Source organism: Papio anubis, chromosome 13 (genome assembly GCF_008728515.1).
Source record: "Papio anubis isolate 15944 chromosome 13, Panubis1.0, whole genome shotgun sequence".
Taxonomy (NCBI): domain Eukaryota; kingdom Metazoa; phylum Chordata; class Mammalia; order Primates; family Cercopithecidae; genus Papio; species Papio anubis.
In genome coordinates this window covers 102042320-102061977 of record NC_044988.1, presented here as the reverse complement: position 1 = coordinate 102061977, position 19658 = coordinate 102042320, and the positions used below count along the sequence as shown (strand labels likewise).

The 19658-nt window shown below is 40.7% G+C and overlaps 1 protein-coding gene across 7 annotated transcripts in view; it reads left to right on the top strand.

Annotated features, from left to right (window-relative positions):
• SETX (senataxin) overlaps positions 1–19658 on the top strand; it is a 99926-nt gene that overhangs the window by 55004 nt on the left and 25264 nt on the right. For all 7 annotated transcript variants that reach the window (XM_031654671.1, XM_017949528.3, XM_009187956.4 and 4 more), the window contains 6 exons: positions 5507–5680; positions 7979–8211; positions 9229–9396; positions 10274–10430; positions 17998–18099; positions 18298–18413. In XM_031654671.1, the coding sequence (XP_031510531.1) occupies positions 5507–5680; positions 7979–8211; positions 9229–9396; positions 10274–10430; positions 17998–18099; positions 18298–18413 (950 nt within the window). The remainder of the gene's footprint in view (positions 1–5506; positions 5681–7978; positions 8212–9228; positions 9397–10273; positions 10431–17997; positions 18100–18297; positions 18414–19658) is intronic.

Below are 19658 nucleotides of genomic sequence, written 5' to 3'. Positions count from 1 at the left end.
CTCGGCCTCCCAAAGTGCTAGGATTACAGGCTTGAGCCATCGCGCCCGGCCTTTTTTTTTTTTTTTAAGACGGAGTCTCGCTCAGTTGCCCAGGCTGGAGTACAGTGGCGCGATCTTGGCTCACTGCAACCTCTGCCTCCCGGGTTCACACCATTCTCCTGCCTCAGCCTCCCAAGTAGCTGGGACTACAGGCGCCCGCTGCCACGCCCAGCTATTTGTTTTTTGCATTTTTAGTAGAGACGGGGTTTCACCGTGTTAGCCAGGATAGTCTCGATCTCCTGACCTCGTGATCCGCCCGTCTCGGCCTCCCAAAGTGCTGGGATTACAGGCGTGAGCCACCGCTCCTGGCCGGAGGAATTAATTTTTTATTTTGAAACAATTGCAGATTTTTAAAAATTGCAAAATTAGTAGAGTTCCTATAACCTTTACCAGGTTTCCTCAAATGTTAACATCTTATGTAAATACAGTACAATGATCAAAACCAGGGTTTTATGTTGGTATGAACTAAGAGTTAATTAGACCTTATTCATATTATACCACTTGTCTGTTTTCTGCTCCAGGGTCCAATCTAGGATCACAAATCCCATTCAGTTGTGAGGCCTTCTTAGTTTCCTTCAGTCTAGAACAATTAACGTCCTCATTCTGTCTTTATCTTTCATGGCGTACATGTTTTTAAAGAGTGCTGTCCAGCTACTTTTCACAATGTCCCTCCATTTGGGTTTCTCTGATATTTCCTTGTGAGTCAAATTCAGATTTTGCATTTTTGCCAAGAAAACATACAAGCCATTTGTGCTCTTCTCAGTCTGTCAGATCGGGAGGTACATGATGTTGATAAATCTCATTGCTGGTGATACTAACTTCCATCACTTCGTTAAGGTGGCGTCTCATGTATCTGCACTGTAAAGTTACTGTTTTTTCATTTGTAATGAGTGAATGTCCAGTTTCTTGTCCTTTTTTTTTTTTTAATGGTTTTCCTTTTTATTTTCATTTTTGAGGTATTTCTTCAAAATAGTTTTTTATATCCCCAAATAAGTAGCTAATATGTTTAATTCAGTATTCTTTTTTTTGAGATAGAGTCTTACTCTGTTACCCAGGCTGAAGTGCAGTGGTGTGATCTCTGCTCACTGCATCCTTCGCCTCCCAGATTCAAGTGATTCTCCTGCCTCAGCCTCCCAAGCAGCTGGGATTACAGGCACGTCCCACCATGCCCAGCTAATGTTTATATTTTTAGTAGAGACAGGGCTTTGCCGTTTTGGCCAGGCTGGTCTTGAACTCCTGACCTCAGGTGATCCTCCTGCCTTGGCCCTGCAAAGTGCTCGAATTACAGGCGTGAGCCACTGCGCCCAGCCTAATTCAGTATTCTTTTCCTTCCCACTTGTTTTGGGGAGAATTTTCTTTCTTTTTTTTTTTTTGGTTTGTTTTGTTTTTGAAACAGGGTCTGTTTCAACAGCCTGTCGCCCAGGCTGAAGTTCAGTGGCACAGTCACAGCTCACTGCAGCCTCAAAATCCCAGGCTGAGAATTTTCATTAGTATGTTGGATCTCCGTTTTCTTATTTTTTTTGTAACCTTTACATATGGATTTATTAATTTTATTTCTATTTCCGAGATAATGAGATGGTTTAAGCAATTACAAGTTCAGTGACACCCTTTTTTGCAAGTGTAGTGAAGTCCAGAGTTTGTTCCACTTTTGAGAGTCTTGCAGGACTCTAAATTTTCTCCCCTTTTGGTTCTACTTACAGTATGCAGTTATAAAAGGGTACTTCTCCCTTCTTGTCTTGTCCCTCAGAAGCTTTGAGTTTCAAATACTGCCAGTTCAAACCCCATGAACCATTAAGACCCTGTGCTGTATGCTGTATTCTGATTTTTGTCAGAGTGCTACTTTAGTATTTTCACACTTGAGTTGGTCTTACCCTTCTCCTGGTAGATTTGGAGCTGGCTGAGGCTCCTGAGCTCTCTTTTTTTGAGACAGAGTCTTGCTCTGTTGTCCCAGACTGGAGTGCAATGTCGCGATCTCAGCTCACTGCAACCTCCGCCTCCTGGGTTCAAGCAATTCTCCTGCCTCAGCCTCCCAAGTAGCTGGGGTTACAGGTGCTCCACCATGCCCGGCTAATTTTTGTATTTTTGGTAGAGACGTTGTTTCACCATGTTGGCCAGGCTGGTCTTGAACTCCTGATCTCAGGTGATCCACCTGCCTTGGCCTCCCAAAGTGCTGGGTTTACAGGTGTGAGCTAGTGCGCCTGCGTGGTGTTTTTAATTTTGGTTATTCAAGCGGGTGTGTAGTAGTATGTCATTGTGGTTTTAATTTACTTTTCTAGAATGACTAACAATGTTGAGAATCTTTTCACAGACTTACTGGCAATGTATATATCCCTTCATGTATTTTCCATTTTTACTTGGATTGTTTGTCCTCTTATTTTTACTTATTTTTCAGTTCTTTATATCCTAGAGACAAGTTATTATATTTATATATTGAAAATATTTACTCCTAATCCTTGGCTTACCTTTTAATTTTCCTAACAGTATCTTGCATAGAGCAAAAGTTTTGATTTTGATGGCATCCAGTTTATCAGTTTTTTTCTTTTATGGTTCATGCTTTTTGTGTCCTAAGAAACATTTACCTAACCCACGGTCACAATTTTCTCCTATTTTTTTTTTTTCTAAATTTTATAGTTTAATTTTAGTGTTTATGTTGATGACCATTTCAATTTTATTTTTATATATGACATATGTAAGGATTTAGGGTTTTTTTTGCTTTTTTAAAGGTAGAATTCAGACGCAGTGGTTCATACTTGTAATCTCATCACTTTAGGAGGCCACAACAGGAGGATCACTTGAGGCCAGGAGTTTGAGACCAGTCTGGGCAAAATAGCAAGACCCTGTCTCTACAGAACAGTAAAAAAAAGTTAGCTGAGCATGGTGGCACACACCTATGGTCCCAGTGACATGGGAGGCTGAGGCAGGAGGATTTCTTGAGCCCAAGTGTTTAAGGCTGCAGTGAACTGTGATCATGCCACTGCACTCCAGTCTGGGAGATAGAACAAGACCCAGTCTCTACAAAAATAATCAAAAACAATGTAAAAATAGGTGCTCAGTTTTAGTGTTACTTCTTAAAAAATGTAGCCTTTCTCATTGAATAACCTTGCCATTCAGTAACTTGGCATATTTGTCAGCATATCAGTTGATCTTGATTGCAGGTCTGCTTTTAGACACTGTTTTCTTTTTTTTTCTTTTTTTGAGACGGAGTCTGGCTCTGTTGCCCAGGCTGGAGTGCAGTGGCCAGATCTCAGCTCACTGCAAGCCCCGCCTCCCGGGTTCACGCCATTCTCCTGCCTCAGCCTCCCGAGTAGCTGGGAGTACAGGCGCCCGCCACCTCGCCCGGCTAATTTTTTTTGTATTTTAGTAGAGACGGGGTTTCACCGTGTTAGCCAGGATGGTCTCGATCTCCTGAACTCATGATCCACCCGTCTCGGCCTCTCAAAGTGCTGGATACAGGCTTGAGCCACCGCGCCCGGCCGACACTGTTTTCTTTATCTGTGTAGCTGCCTTACACCAATACCACAGTCTCTTATTGTTGCTTTATAAAAAAATACTGAAATTGGATAGTTTAAGCCTTCCAGTTTTATTCTTTTTAGTTTGTTTTTATTGTCATCAGTTTTAGAATCAACTTGTCAACATTTATAAAAATGCCTGCTGGTTTTTTTGGTTTTGGTTTTGTTTTTGTTTTTGAGACGAAGTCTCACTCTTGTTGCCCAGGCTGGAGTGCAGTGGCGCAATCTTGGCTCACAGCAACCTCCACCTCCCGGGTTCAAGCAGTTGTCCTGCCTCACCCTCCCGAGTAACTGGGATTACAGGTGCCTGCAACTGTGCCCGGCTAATTTTTGTATTTTTAGTAGAGATGGGGTTTCACCATGTTGGCCAGGCTGGTCTCAAACTCCTGACCTCAGGTGATCTGCCTGCCTCGGCCTCCCAATGTGGTGAGATTACAGGCGTGAGCCACCATGCCTGGCCTTTTTTTTTTTTTTTTTTTGAGACGGGGTCTTGCTCTGTCACCCAGGCTGGAATGCAATAGTGCAATCTCAGCTCACGCAAGCTCCGCCTCCCAGGTTCATGCCATTCTCCTGCCTCAGCCTCCCAAGTAGCTGGGACTACCAGTGCCTGCCACCATGCCCAACTAATTTTTTGTGTTTTTAGTAGAGATGGGGTTTCACCGTGTTGGCCAGGATGGTCTCAATCTCCTGACCTCGTGATCCACCTGCCTTGGCCTCCCAAAGTGCTGGGATTACAGCCACGAGCCACCGCGCCCAGCTGCCTGCTGGTATTTTTACTAGGATTGCTTTAACTCTAAAGATTAATTTGGGGAGAGCTGACATTTTAACAGTATTAAGTCTTAGGCCTTGAACTTAGTACATTTCTTCATTTGTTTAGGCTGTCTTCAGTTTCTCTCAACAGTGGCTTGTATTTTTCAGAGTATAGGGCTAGGTTCAGCAGTTGGTACTGAACTTTATTCCAGTGCTTTCTCTGTTTTCCTAGTCCCACGTAGTTACCACTTTCTTTTCCCATTTATTTGAAATGCATAGAAGTTGCAAAATTCTTGTATGTACAGTCACGAGTCACTTGATGGGGATACGTTCTCAGAAATGTGTCGGGCGATTTCATCATCATGCCAGCTTCTCACGATGTTGGTAACATGTTGGTAACACCTAGGCTATCAATCTGTACAGCATGTTACCGTACTGAATACTGTAGGTAATTGTAACATGGGGAGTATTCTTGTACTAAACATAGAAAAGATACAGTAAAAATACTATCTTATGGGACCACTGTTGTATATATCCGGTCCATCACTGACCACAGCAACATTATGCAGTTTATAACTACTTGGATTTGTTTCCGAATTTTCTTCAGGGATTTTGAAAGTTGGAAACAAATGAGAGAAATTTAGTTAAAAGCCAGAATAGGCTGGGCATGGTGGCTCAACCCTATAGTCCCAACACTTTGGGAGGTCGAGGCAGGCGAATCACAAGGTCAGGAGGTCGAGACCAGCCTGGCCAACACGGTGAAACCCCGTCTCTACTGAAAATACAAAAAAAATAGCTGGGCGTGGTGGCGGGCGCCTGTAGTCCCAGCTACTCGGGGGGCTGAGGCAGGAGAATGGTATGAACCCAGGAGGCAGAGCTTACAGTGAGCCGAGATCACGCCACTGCACTCCAGCCTGGGTGACAGAGTGAGACCCAGTCTCCAAAAAACAATAAACCTAAAGGAAAGAAAATGTATTAGCTACTATTTTGGCCTTATGGCAGTTTTGAAGAATACTATATTCTGTAGCTGATATTTTTAATATTTTAAGTTTTTGATTGAATTAGATTACCATTTTAAAGTATATGCTGAGTCCATTAGTGCTGTGTATTTTTGAACTTAATACAAGGATTTAATTTCTTTTAAGTTAATCTTATTTAAAATAATTCTCTTAGAGTTATATAAATTCCGACTTCTTGTTGTTTCATAGTTTATCTGGAAGAATGTGAATTGGCTAAACAGCTTTATCCAAAGGAAAACGATTTGGTGTTTTTAGTTCCTGAGAGAATAAATGAAGAGAAGAAAGATGCAGAGAGAAATGACATACAAGATCTCCACGAATATCATTCTGGTTATGTTCATAAATTTCGCCGCACTTCAGTCAGTAAGTAAATAATGAGACATTGACAGGAAATGTCATACAATCTCGTCTTCTAATTTGCTTCTAAATTGTGTATATCAAGTGTATTTGATATACATTTACCAAACGTTTTTGCTATGTTGATTACTTGCCGTTCAGAGTCTGTCTTCTAGTTTTTCTAGACTTACCTGGAAATGACCTTGTATTTATTTTTGTAATGTTCTGTCCTTTTGTTACATTTCTTTATCCGTCATTGTGTTTGCTATAAAATGGACCATTTGCAGACCATCTGTTGTTTGTTAAATTACGTTTCATCCTTAGTTTTGTGGCCAATTACTAATGAGATGACCAAACATGAAACTCACTGTAAGGAATCTGCTTACATCACTTCCATCCATTGTATGTTTCTCCCTAGATAATTTAATAACAAAAATGTTCCCCTAAATTTAATGAATACCAGATGTATGCAGTGATACTTGTCCCTTTTTTTTTTTTTTTTTGAGACGGGATTTCACTCTTGTTGTCCAGGCTAGAGTGCAGTGATGCCGTATCGACTCACTGCACTCTCCGCCTCTTGGGCTCAAGCGATTCTCCTGCCTCAGCTTCCCAAGTAGCTGGGATTATAGGCATCCGCCACCAGTCCCGGCTAATTTTTTGTGTTTTTAGTAGAGACAGGGTTTCACCATGTTGGTCAGGCTGATCTTGAACTCCTCACCCCCATCCACCTACCTCCCAAAGTTCTGGGATTACAGGCGTGAGCCACCATGCCCGGCTGAGACTTGTCCTTCTTATGCACATTTATAATCTTCCCTGAAGCCCCAAAAGGTACTAGAAATTATTCCTTGCTCATCAGAAGATCATGGCTCAGGGATGTTAAGTAACCTTTTCAAGGCTATCATCAGTATTAAGTGATAAGTCCAGAATTGAAACCTGCTTTTGTTGACTGCAAAGTCCACATTGTTTTTCTTATGCCAAACTGCCTTTTGGCAGTTGCAACTTTTTTAGTCTTAGTTATGTGAAGAGAGGAACGTTATTTTATTATTCCTTCTCCTTTTTGCATGATATCTTAAAAGTAGCAATAAAGTGTGTCAACGTTGTACTGCATTATAACAGGTGTACCGTGTTTATTTGTGTGATCAGGGCTTAATTCTGTAGATACATTTAGGATACGTTTAGAAGAGTTGCAGTGAGGATTGATGTCTTACTCTGTGCTTTTGGCTCCTGAAAACGATTACCTTTGCCAAATTTATAGTTCTAAGGCAGTCTCCTTCCCTGAACTCCTCATAGATCAAAATCATCTCTCGGATATCTCCATTTGGAAATGTGTTAGACATTTCAAATCCACTAGTCCAAAAGTTAACACTTGATTTTCTGCTTGACATTTGCACTTCCTTCATTCTTTCCCATCTTGTTAATTGGGGCCTCCATTCTTTCAGTTACTCAGACCAAAAACCTTGGAGTTATCCATGATCCTTACTTTCTCTCACACCTCACTTCTAATTTGTCAGCAGATCTGATTGACTTTTCCTTTGCAATATATCCCAAATCCAGTTCCCACGTCTACTAGTACATCCTGGTCCAAGCTGTCATTAACTTTTACCTAAATTACTATGGTAACCTTGTAAGTGGTCTTTTTGTTTCTGTACTTTTATTATTGTAGTTATTCTTTGTTCTGAGGTAAGAGTGGTTCTTTCAGTTTGTGAGATAAAGCATGTTATTTCCCTACACAGAGTGCCCGATGGTTTTCTACCTGATCCTGAATAGCGTTCAGAGTCATTACTGCGATCTGCACAGCCCTGTAAAATACAGCCCATTTTACTCTGAGTCGCTAAGCATTCTTCTCCCTATTTTTCCTTCTAGCCGTGTTAGCCTTCTCCCTATTTCTAAAATATTCCTGGCACATCTCTGTCTTCAAAGATCTTTGCAGTTGCTGATTTTCTGTGTGTAACACTGTTTACCCCCTGCTAAGTGCATACTCCCTTACTTCAAGTCTCTACTCGAATATTTCATCAGGAAGACCTTCCTGGACCCGCCTATCCGCCTCCATCCCCATCACTTCCTCCCTTTGTCTGTTTTCTTCAGAGCACTTACTACCACCTGACATATTTATTTGGTTATGTGCCTCCCTCTTCTAGAAAATAAGCCTCTGGAGGACAGAACATTACTGGGTTCAGGAAGCAGTCCATAAATATTTATTGGGTAACTTATGTAAATAATATCCAAAAATAATGTTAAAATTACCTAATTCTGCATGACCTTTTAAACTAGGCAACACATTATTCAGTGATAACTGAAGTTGCTTTTTCTCTTTCTTGACGATAGTGCGTAATGGGAAAGCTGAGTGTTACCTTTCCATCCAGACTCAAGAGAATTTTCCGGCCAATTTAAACGAACTTGTGAATTGTATTGTAATCAGTTCTCTGGTAACGACACAAAGGAAGTTGAAAGCCATGTCTCTGTTGGGTAGTCGGAACCAACTGGCTAGAGCTGTTCTGAATCCAAACCCTATGGACTTCTGTACAAAAGATTTACTAACTACAACATCTGAGAGAATTGTGAGTGATGATTATATGATACTAGATAATTTCATGTTAGGATGCTAAAGCATCATATTTTTAGCTGCTACATATTCCTGTATGTCTACAACAAAGACATGTTCACGGGGAACAGTTTAGTGTTAGTTTTCTTTAATATTGCAAAGTATGTAATTTAGGTTAGTCAGCTCACCTCAGGAAAAGGTACAGTACAATAACAGTTGAAGGTTGCTGGAAGAGCAACATTAAAATGTTAGCTCAGCAGCCTACTTAATGTGCATTCCATGAGAAGTCTCAGGTTTAGTGGTGTTAAATTTACATTTGAATGATTGATGGAGAATTGGCTGGTATTGTTGGAAATGCAAAGATGAAGTTGTCATCTGAACATGTGAAGCTGTATATAAACCCTACGAAATTAACACAGAGAAATGCAAAAGGAAAGTAATATTTTTTGAAACTCTACTGTGTGCTATGGCTTTCATGTGCATTATCTCAGTCTGTTCTCACTTTCAAGGAATCCTAGATTTAATGAGTAACAGAGGCTAAGGCTTAGGTTAGGAGTGTAGTGACCCAACTTTTGTAAGTGAGTGAAGCTTAGACTCAGATCTGACCCTGAAATCCACGTTTGTTCCCCTGTACACATGTGTTAGGAAATACATAGTCTCGGGATGTTTTCACTAAGGAGAAAATTGACTAAAGAAGGAAGAAAAACAGAGTAGTAAAAAGGAAAGGTGTGGATTAGTAAATGCAGTTTATTGTAGTTATCTTTGTAAGAATAAAACACAAAAATACGGTTGTGGTATTTGTAAGTACTTGAAGCCTTACAGACACTGATTAGTAATTAGTAATGAGCTTTCTTTCCAGCAGTGAACGTGTTTTTAGATTAAGGGTCACTTTGGTGCCCTTATCTTGTCTGACCGTAACCAAAGCTTTTGTCTGAAGCATTGAAAGAGATTTGAACAGGTCTTTTTCATGGTCTTCCTTTCAAATTCCACTACAGAAACAGCAACTCATTCTCAAAAATGTGTTTTTATATAGATTGCTTACTTAAGAGATTTCAATGAAGACCAAAAGAAAGCAATAGAAACTGCATATGCTATGGTGAAACACTCACCATCAGTTGCCAAAATCTGCTTGATTCATGGACCACCTGGAACAGGAAAATCAAAAACTATTGTCGGCCTCCTCTATTGTCTACTGACAGAGGTAGGTATGGGTGAGGGCACTGATGCCGTTAACTAGATGCATCATTTTACTTTACTTGAGTTACCTGACATGTAAATAAGTATTAATATGCCATTTCTTCCTTGCTTTGTGTGTATTTTTTATATTGTGTGTAACTGTGTCAGAGACAAGGGTGGCAGAGGGAGGGAAGGTTATGAGAAGTAAAAAGAGGAAAAAAACCACTATTTTATGGGAAACAAATCGTAAGGATGAGAATGATGGCCATCAGGCTTCACTATAGGCCACAGCTAATACTGTGAATGCTGGGCTACATTTTGGTTGGATCGTGGGTTTTTGTTTTTTTTGTTTGTTTGTTTGTTTTTTTTTTGAGACAGTGTCTCGCTATCATCCAGGCTAGGGTGCAGTGGCACGATCTCGGCTCACTGCAACCTCCGCCTCCCACGTTCAAGTGATTCTCCTGCCTCAGCCTCCCGAGTACCTCCTGAGTAGTTGGGACTGCAGGTGTACACCACCACCCACAGCTAATTTTTGTATTTTTAGTAGAGACAGGGTTTTGCCATGTTGGCCAGGCTGGTCTCGAGCTCCTGACCTCAAGTGATCTGCCTGCCTCAGCCTCCCAGAGTGCTGGGATTACAGGCGTGAGCCACCGTGCCTGGCCTGGATTGAGTATTGATTAAAGTACATGGATGATAAAGTAAGGCTCAGAGCAGTTATGACAAATTTTTTTGCTAGAGTAATTTTAAATATCAGTGTAAGATGTAGATGCTTTTATTTATTTTTAACTTTATTATGAGAACTTTCAAAAATACATGGAAGTAAAGACAAACTTTAAAGCTATATAATAGAGCTCACCCATATTTTTTGTGTTTTTTTGGTATGTGTATGTGGCAAACTATAGAACCAGAGGAAGGGGCATTCAGACGAAAACTCCAATGCCAAAATCAAACAAAACCGTGTCCTCGTGTGTGCACCTTCCAATGCAGCTGTTGATGAACTCATGAAAAAAATTATCCTTGAATTCAAAGAAAAATGTAAAGACAAGAAGAATCCTTTAGGTATGATACTTTTGTGGATTTTTAGTTTGTTTTTGTTTTCAGTGTTAAGTGTAGGCAACTTTGAATGACAAAGGAAAGAGCAAGTCAGTCCTGGTAATAGCTTCTACTTGAATCTGTGACTTGTTAGTTCATTTAGCAAGTATTTCATTGAACATTTACCCTGTGCCAGGTACTGAGGTTTCATCAGTGAAGACTTCAAGGAGACACACGGTCTAGTGAGGAAGTAGGTCAATATAGAGTGTGATAAGTTCCACAGTGGGGCTAAAATGTGGGGTGTTTCAGACACCTTAGAGGGACCCCAGTTCAATTGTGTGAGGGTTAGAGAAGGGCAGTTAGGAGTTAGCCACAGGAAGTAGAGGGTTAAGGAATACGTGAGCGCAGAGATTGCCATAAAAAAAAAGAATCAGGGCAAAAGAGCCTCAGATGGTTCATGAGGTTCCTAGAGCATTAGGTGGTGGTGAAAGATGAGACTTGGAGTAAGCACAGGCTTAGTGAAAACAATCATTGTTTACAGTCACTGAGTGTTGGCTATGTGTCAGTAATTCTCAAAATAATCCCAGGAACTTGGTGTTAACCCTACCATCTGTATTTTGTAGGTGGGGAAACTGAAGCTGAGAAATGTTAATTACACTAGAGGGATAACTTTTTTTGGTAGAATGTACATGATAATGAGCATTACAACGAATGATTCAGGGCACTGAAGTGAAGATGTGAAATTATTTCTTTTTTTAACCTTAACACTCATTTTTCATATCACTCGTATTGAGTGGTATAGTTATGGCTTTGTATTTGATGACCTTTCCAAGCTCGTATGTCTTGTCTTCCCTACCAAATTTAATTTTCCTTAAGGATACCTAACAGGGCCTTTCAACAGGATTTGATTTAGCAGACTCCAAATACAGTGACTTAAATATAATAGAAGTTTACTTCTTTCTTTTTCTTAAAAAGCCCAGAGTTGGGCAGTTAAGAACTGGTACCAGAGTCACTGGTATGGCGACTCTGCCTTAGAGAGTCCTTGGAGACCCAGGCTCCATGTGGTTGCTCCACCATGGGTGGCCTCTATTCTCGAGTGTACCTGTGGTCAGGATAGCTGCTCCAGCTCCGGCAAACATGAGGAAAAGATGAAGATGGGGCAGAGGGAACATACTAGCCATGTTATAAGGAAAGTTTCTAGGTCCTGCCAATAGCACCTCTGCTTATTTTCTTTTGGCCACACCGATGTATAAGAGAGGCTGGAACATGTCATCTTTATTCTGAGGGATCACACACGTTTTTCCTTATATCACATATGTATTACATACACATAGAATTCATTTGCTCTTAAAACATACAGTACATTGTCAATCTCTGATTTACATTTTTTCACTTGCCTTTACACATGTGAGATTGATATTGTGAATAGCTGTCGTCACTCATTAACTGCTATAGTGTGTTTCATTGAAGGCATGCAAAATTTACTCATCGATAATTTAGTTTCTTTTCAATTTTTTATTTCAAACTTGAGATGAGCATTAAAAAACTTTACTAAAACACAGGTCTCTAGCATATGTATATCTCGAAGTGAAAATGTGGGGGTTCAAGGGTTTGTACATACTCAGTTTTTTAGGTAGTACCAAATTCTTAAAAGTGATTGTACCAGTTATGCTCCCAAGAGCAGTCCCTGTGCAGCATGCGGTTGGTAGTTTCAATTTGCCTTTCCCTGATGGCGTGAGCTTAAGCTGCTTTTCAGGTGTGTATTGACTGCACAGCTGGGCCAGGACTAGGGTGAGGAAAACGAGGTGTCTGGGTTGGATTTTTTATTTTTTATTTTTATTTTTATTTTTTTGAGACGGAGTCTCGCTCTGTCGCCCAGGCTGGAGTGCAGTAGCACGTTCTCAGCTCACTGCAGGCTCCGCCTCCCAGGTTCATGCCATTCTCCTGCCTCAGCCTCCCGAGTAGCTGGGACTACAGGTGCCCGCCACAACGCCCGGCTAATTTTTTGCATTTTTTTAGTAGAGACGGGGTTTCACTGTGTTGGCCAGGATGGTCTCGATCTCCTGACCTCATGATCCGTCCACTTCGGCCTTCCAGAGTGCTGGGATTACAGGTGTGAGCCACACACCCAGCTTTATTTTTTTTTTAAATTAGAGAGCAGCCCAGGCGCGGTGACTCACACTTGTAATCCCAGCACTTTGGGAGGCCAAGGTGGGTGGATCACCTGAGGTCAGAAGTTCGAGACCAGCCTGACCAACATGGTGAAACTCTGTCCCTACTAAAAATACAAATTAGCCGCACGTCGTGGCATGGGCCTGTAATCTCAGCTTCTTGGGAGGCTGAGGCAGGAGAATCACTTGAACCTGGGAAGTGGAGGTTGCAGTGAGCCGAGATTGCGCCCTTGCACTCCAATCTGGGCAACAAGAGTGAAGCTGTCTCTAAGTAAATAAATAAGAGAGCAAATGATATCCTCTCTGAGTAGAGAGACCTTTTTTCTTTTTCAGTACTTTCATTTTCACTTTCCAGTGGTCCTCGGTCTCCTTTAAGGAAATGACTTGAACATCTCTCCATTAAGTATATTTCTGAGTTTTGTGTATACCTGTTATTAGGGTAAAGAGTTGCTTTCTCATTAGCGTTTTTATCATGAATGGGTGTTGAATTTTATTGCATGCTTCAAATGGTAATGAAATTTTTCTTTAATCTGTTAATATGGTAGATTACAATGTTTTTCTGATGTTAAAATATCTTTGATTCTTACAGAATAAGGTCACCTTGGTGTCTTGATTAGTTTTTAATACACTGCTAGATTGCTAGTGTTTTATTTAGGACTTTGAAATTAATGTTCATCAGTGAGGGCAGCCTGTAATTTTTGTTACACTGTATTTGTCTAGTTTTAGTACTGAGGTTACATAGGCTTTAAAAAATTATATGGGGCCTGGTGTGGTGGCTGGCACCTGTAATTCCAGCACTTTGGGAGGCTGAGGCGGGCGGATCACGAGGTCAGGAGATCGAAACCATTCTGGCTAACATGGTGAAATCCCCTCTCTACTAAAAATACAAAAAATTAGCCGGGCGTGGTGGCGGGCACCTGTAGTCCCAGCTCCTTGGGAGGCTGAGGTAGGAGAATGGCATGAACCCGGGAGGCGGAGCTTGCAGTGAGCCGAGGTCGTACCACTGCACTCCAGCCTGGGTGATAGAGCCACACTGCATCTCAAAAAAAAAAAAAAAAGAGTTGGGAAATTTTTTGTTGTTATTTGGAAGGTTTTGTATAAGACAGCTTGTCTATTTCTTGAAGGCTGATTTGTTATTAGTATTGTTTTATTTTGTATTTGTTGTCTTTTTTTAACAGAATGAGTAAATTTCTGTTTACTGTTTAAATGTCATTAATGATTATAAGTCTATTCATGTTTTCTAGTTTGGAGTCAGTTTTGCTAATTCATATTTTTCAAGAAAAATTTATACTTCAACTAAGGTTTTTGTATATATTCACTGAAAATGGTTCATTGTATTCTCATATTTAAAATCTCAACTGTATTTGTGGTTGGATACCCTTTGTCATATGTTGTTTATTGTATTTTTTAAAATTGAGAGAGGTCTCAATTTTTAAATTGAGGGGAGGATTGTTTCTGAAAAGTGGTTTTTTTTAGAACCATTGGATATTTTATTAACTTATAATAGCTGTTATTAACAAGAGCTTATTATGTGCCAAGTCCTATGTGCCCCTCTCATTTAATTTCCATAGTAACTTTGAGGTGATTTATTTATTTTTTCTTTTTAAGACAGGGTCTCTCTCTGTCACTTAGGCTGGGGTGCATCGGCATGATCATGGCTCACTGCAGCCTCGCCCTCCTGGGCTCAAGTGATCCTCCTGCCTCACCCACCCAAGTAGCTAGATCTGCAGGTTTGCCACCACACTGGGTTAATTTTAAAATTTTTCTTGTAGAGACAGGGTCTCATCATGTTGCCCAGGCTGGCTTCAAGCAATCCTGTTGCCTCAGCCTCCCAAGGTGCTGGGATCACAGGCATGAGACACTGCCCCGACCACATTTGCTGTATTATGTATTTATTCCCTAAATGCACATGTGACACAGGCTTAGGGGTGGGAAAGTACAAGGAGAACATTTATTTTTTCTAAGCCAGAAAAAATAAAGTATTTAAAAATTATTTTATCTAGATCAATAATTAATAGATGGAATTAAATTTAATTAAATTGCTTGATTAGTAGTTTATATTTTAATTAAAATCATTTTTCATGGCCCACCTGAGCCCAAGCCAAGATAATCACACTTGTTTTTAATACTTCCACCTCTTCCAGGCCCCCCTACTTTCTTGTGGGCATTACCAAGCTCCCATTGTAGAAATTTCTATGTTTTTATTGGAATGGTAGCTTTGGCGATGTCAAACTCATAGAATTTTAAAGTCTCTTCCTTTCACTGAATGTAAATTATCACTCAAGAATGTTAAAGAACAAAACAGACACCCAGGCACCTAGACACTGCTGCCCAGCCTTGTTCCCTTATGGGTGCCACAACAGCTCAGGGGCTTTCAAATCTGGTTTTCAGCTCTCTGTTTTTGGCCTCTAGGGATTTCTCTTAACATTCTCCTGAGCTTACCCAGCGATGTAAAGGATGTCTGTTATGATTTGTGGAACATTTCTGGGTGCTTATAGTAGGTGGGTTTCCAGGTCATCTCATCTACCTTTCTAGTGGAAACATAAGTGAATTAAGACGTTTTCAGGCCGGATGCGGTGGCTGATGCCTGTAATCCCAGCACTTTGGGAGGCCGAGGCGGGCAGATCACGAGGTCAGGAGATCGAGACCATCCTGGCTAACACGGTGAAACCCCGTCTCTACTAAAAATATAAAAAATTAGCCAGACGTGGTGGCGGGCGCCTGTAGTCCCAGCTGCTCGGGAGGCTGAGGCAAGAGATTGGCGTGAACCCGGGAGGCAGAACTTGCAGTGAGCCGAGATCACACCATTGCACTCCAGCCTGGGTGACAGAGTGAGACTCCATCTCAAAAAAAAGAAAAAAGTTTTCAAACCCTGAAGTAAATGTTGGCCTTAAATTTAGGAAAATGAGCTGAACTGGGGTAAAAAATATGCTGTAGATAACTGTAAAAATAAGCCATTCATTTTTCATATAATCATTGTATTTATTATGTACCCACCACTCTTCTAGGTGGTGATCAAAACAAAACTCTATTATTTTGGGACTTAATATTTAAAGGATGGAGATAGACAGTAAACAAATAACTGTGACGTGTCCAATTGGAATAAATGCTGACAAATGCTACATGATTGCATAATTTAGCCCAGTGATATAGTGGGGAATATTTATTTATTTATTTATTTGTGAGACTGGTCTCGCCTCCCCTGCTCAAGCAATCCTCCCATCTCTGCCTTCCAAGTAGCTGGGACCACAGGGGGACGCCACCACGCCTGGCCAATTTTTGTCATTTTTGATAGAGGTAGAGTTCCACCATGTTGCCCAGGCTGGTCTCAGACTCCTGGATTCAAGCAATCTGCCTACCTTGGCCTCCCAAAGTGCTAGGATTACAGCCCTGAGCCGCTGCACCTGGCCTTAGTGGGGAAAATTTTTTTTTTTTTTTTTTGAGATGGAGTCTCACTCTGTCTCCCAGGCTGGAGTGCAGTGGTGCAATCTTTGGCTTACTGCAACCTCCACCTCCTGGGTTCAAGCAATTCTCCTGCCTCAGCCTCCCGAGTAGCTAGGATTACAGGCATGTGCCACTATGTCCAGCTAATTTTTGTATTTTTAGTAGAGACGGGGTTTCACCATGTTCTCCAGGCTGGTCTCGAACCCCTGACCTCATGATCCACCTGCCTTGGTCTCCCAAACTTCTGGGATTACAGGCGTGAGCCACTGTGCCCAGCCTTGTAGTGGGAAATTTTTAGATAAAATAATAACACATGGGGAAAAAAAAAAGACAAAGGTGTTTTTTTAATTTGTTTGTGTTTTTGAGATGGAATCTCGCTCTGTCACCCAGGCTGGAGTGCAGTGGTGCAATCTTTGGCTTACTGCAACCTCCACCTCCTGGGTTCAGGCAACTTTCCTGCCTCAGCCTCCTGAGTAGCTGAGATTACAGGTGCGTGCCACCATGACAGGCTAATTTTTGTATTTTTAGTAGCCACCATGACTGGCTAATTTTTGTATTTTTGGTAGAGATGGGGTTTTGCCATGTTGGCCAGGCTAGTCTCAAACTCCTGACCTCAAGTGATTTGCCCACCTCTGTCTCCCAAAGTGCTGGGATTATAGGCGTGAGCCACTGTGCCTGGCCAGAAAAAAGATTTTTAAAAAACCCAATAGAAGAAAGTATAATAGAAAAAAAATTAAACCCAAAAGGACAAGAAAAAAGCAAAAAGAAATGTGTTAACCTGAGATTAAAACGTGGTTAATAAACAGGCAAGTTAAATTGATTTTTATAGTTTTTGCAATTACTATATCCAAGAATTTCTATCATCTTGTGTCCCTTACTTTCTAGACTATCAAGGTGAGGTGGAACATAGTTTTAAAAACTTTATCCTGAGTATTCTACAAAAGAAGACTCCATGGTCACATAAGATTCTGTTCTGAAAATTACATATTAATATATAACATATAAAAGTTCTTGAAATATTCTGCGGTTAACAGTATTGGGGACCAGCCTCAACACCACCCGCAGGGTACGCGAAATTCGGTGGTGACAAAGGAATGAGAAGAGACAGGTTAAGAGTTCATAAAGGAGGGAGCCAGGGGGCCAGAGCAAATCAGAGGCTGTAAAGGTGCCAAGCTCTGATCTCCACACTATTTATTGAGTACAATCACTTAGATTTAAGAAGCAGATGTTCAGGGGTGAAATGGTGAAAGCAGGGCGGTGTGTCATACGCCTAATCTATAGCAATGGCGGTTTAGGTAAATTTCTTTGTGCTGAACAGTATAAACTTAACTACTGATTTATTTTTTAACTAATTGGAGAGCAGCTGTGGGGAGTGGGCCTAACTAGGAGCCAGCATATCTGGCCACATTCTGGTGCTTCAAAGGAGTGTCTTTCTCCTTGAGCACAGTGTTTATAGATAGGAGAGCAGGTCACGTTCTGGTCTTGGGAACATGATGGCAATTAGAAGGCTTTCCTCCTCAGAGACCTCTTGTGGCTTTCCACAACTTATTGTTCCGTACTTGTATGGCCAGTTTATGCAGGCTCCCCACAAGCCCTTTTCCCAACATAAGAGAACTGCTTCATTTTTTAAATCTCAACATTTTTCTTGAATCTATTTTGCTGTGGAATGTTCTACTGAACATAGTTTGAAAATGTTACTGTAATAGAATCTCAACTCTGCAGTGTACTGTTTAGATGACCTTGCTAGCTTTTATTAGGTAGAAATGATAAGTACTTGCCATATAGGGTTGTTAGGAACAATATCTGAAATAATGTATAAGTTGTTTGTGGTATAGTCCCGGGTGTCTAGTTAATTGGAAGTTCATATTTGCTCCCTTCTCTGATTATTAACATTTACTTAGAAATATAGATACTATGTATAGAGACAGGATGGATCAGCAGTGTCCTTATTAGTCCTTAACTGTGATTCTTATCAACAGGAAACTGTGGAGATATAAATTTAGTACGACTGGGTCCAGAAAAGTCTATTAATAATGAGGTTCTAAAGTTCAGTTTGGACAGCCAAGTAAACCACAGAATGAGTAAGTACTGAATGTGGTATATACTAGTGTTTTCTCTGTTTCGTTTGGTGGAAAATTACTTGGGCACTAAAGGTAATTTGAAGCCTCCAGAATTAGTCTGGCTTTGGGAACTAATTTTCCTTCTCATTGTGTTGTATATGTGTGTGAGTTTGTTAGAATTAGAATAGCATATAATTTTTTATTTGTTATTTTTATTAGAAAAAGATTTACCTTCTCATGTTCAGGCGATGCATAAAAGAAAGGAATTTCTAGATTATCAGTTGGATGAGCTTTCCCGGCAGCGAGCTCTATGCCGAGGTGGACGGGAAATACAGGTATCTTTGCATTTCTTAAATAATGTTCTTTAAATAATAACTCAGGTATACAAACTAGTTAACACGTTTTTTTTTTCTTTTCTTGTTTTTTTTTTTTTTTTTGAGACAGAGTCTTGCTCTGTCTCCCAGGCTGGAGTGCAGTAGCATAATCCTGACTCACTATAGCCTCAACTTCTTGTGTTCAGGTGATTCTCCTGCCCCAGCCTCCCAAGTAGCTGGGATTACAAGGATGGGCCGCCACACCCGGCTAATTTTTTGTATTTTTAATGGAGATGAGGTTTCACCATGTTGGCCAGGCTAGTCTCGAACTCCTGGCCTCAAGTTGATCTGCCCACCTCAGCATCCCAAAGTGCTGGAATTGCGGGCGTGAGCCATTGCGACTAGCCTAATTAATGAGTATTTAATGCCCTTTATTTATTGGGGAATGGCATGATTCGTGTATAAAAATGTGTACTAAGATGCTAAAAATGTGTCTCAGGTTAACACATTTCTTTCTGCTTTTTTTTTTTTTTGTCCTTTTGGTTTTAGTTTTTTTTCAGTTTTTATTAAAATTTCTTTTTTAAAAAATCTTTTTAAAAACGTTTTTGTAAAGGGCAAGATAATCCAGTAAAGATTTTAGACTTTGCAAGCCATATGGTTGGTTTCTGTTGCAGCTATTCAACTCTGCTTTTGGTAGCACAAAGGCAGCCATAGATAATACATAAATAAATGGATGTGGCTGTGTTCAGTAGAACTTTACTTACAAAAATAGATGGGATGTTGTGTTTTTGTTTATTTTTGAGATAGGATCTCACTTTGTGGCCTAGGCTGTAGTGCAGTGGTGCAGTTGTTCAATTTAGCCTCAAGCTCTTGGACTCAAGTGAGCTGTCTTTCTGTCTCAGCCTCTTGAGTAGCTGGGACTACAGCTGTGTGCCATCATGCCTGGCTAATTTTTTTGTGTGTTTTGTGTAGAAACTGGGTCTTGCCATGTTGCCCCGGGTGGTCTGAACTTCTTGCCTCAAGCAGTCCTCTCACCTTAGCCTCCCAAAGTGCCAGGATTACAGGCATGTGTCCCTGCACGTGGCCTTGCATTTGGCTTATAGGCTGTACTGCCTTATATTAAAGCTATACTTAGTTTATTAGTTATCTTTCAGTTGCATGTTGAGCCCAGTTCAAATTAGGTTAGACAGAAAGGGAATTAGCTTCAGTATGGGTGGATCCAGAGGCTCAAATGACATCATTTCTCCAGTCCATAATTTGTTTTTC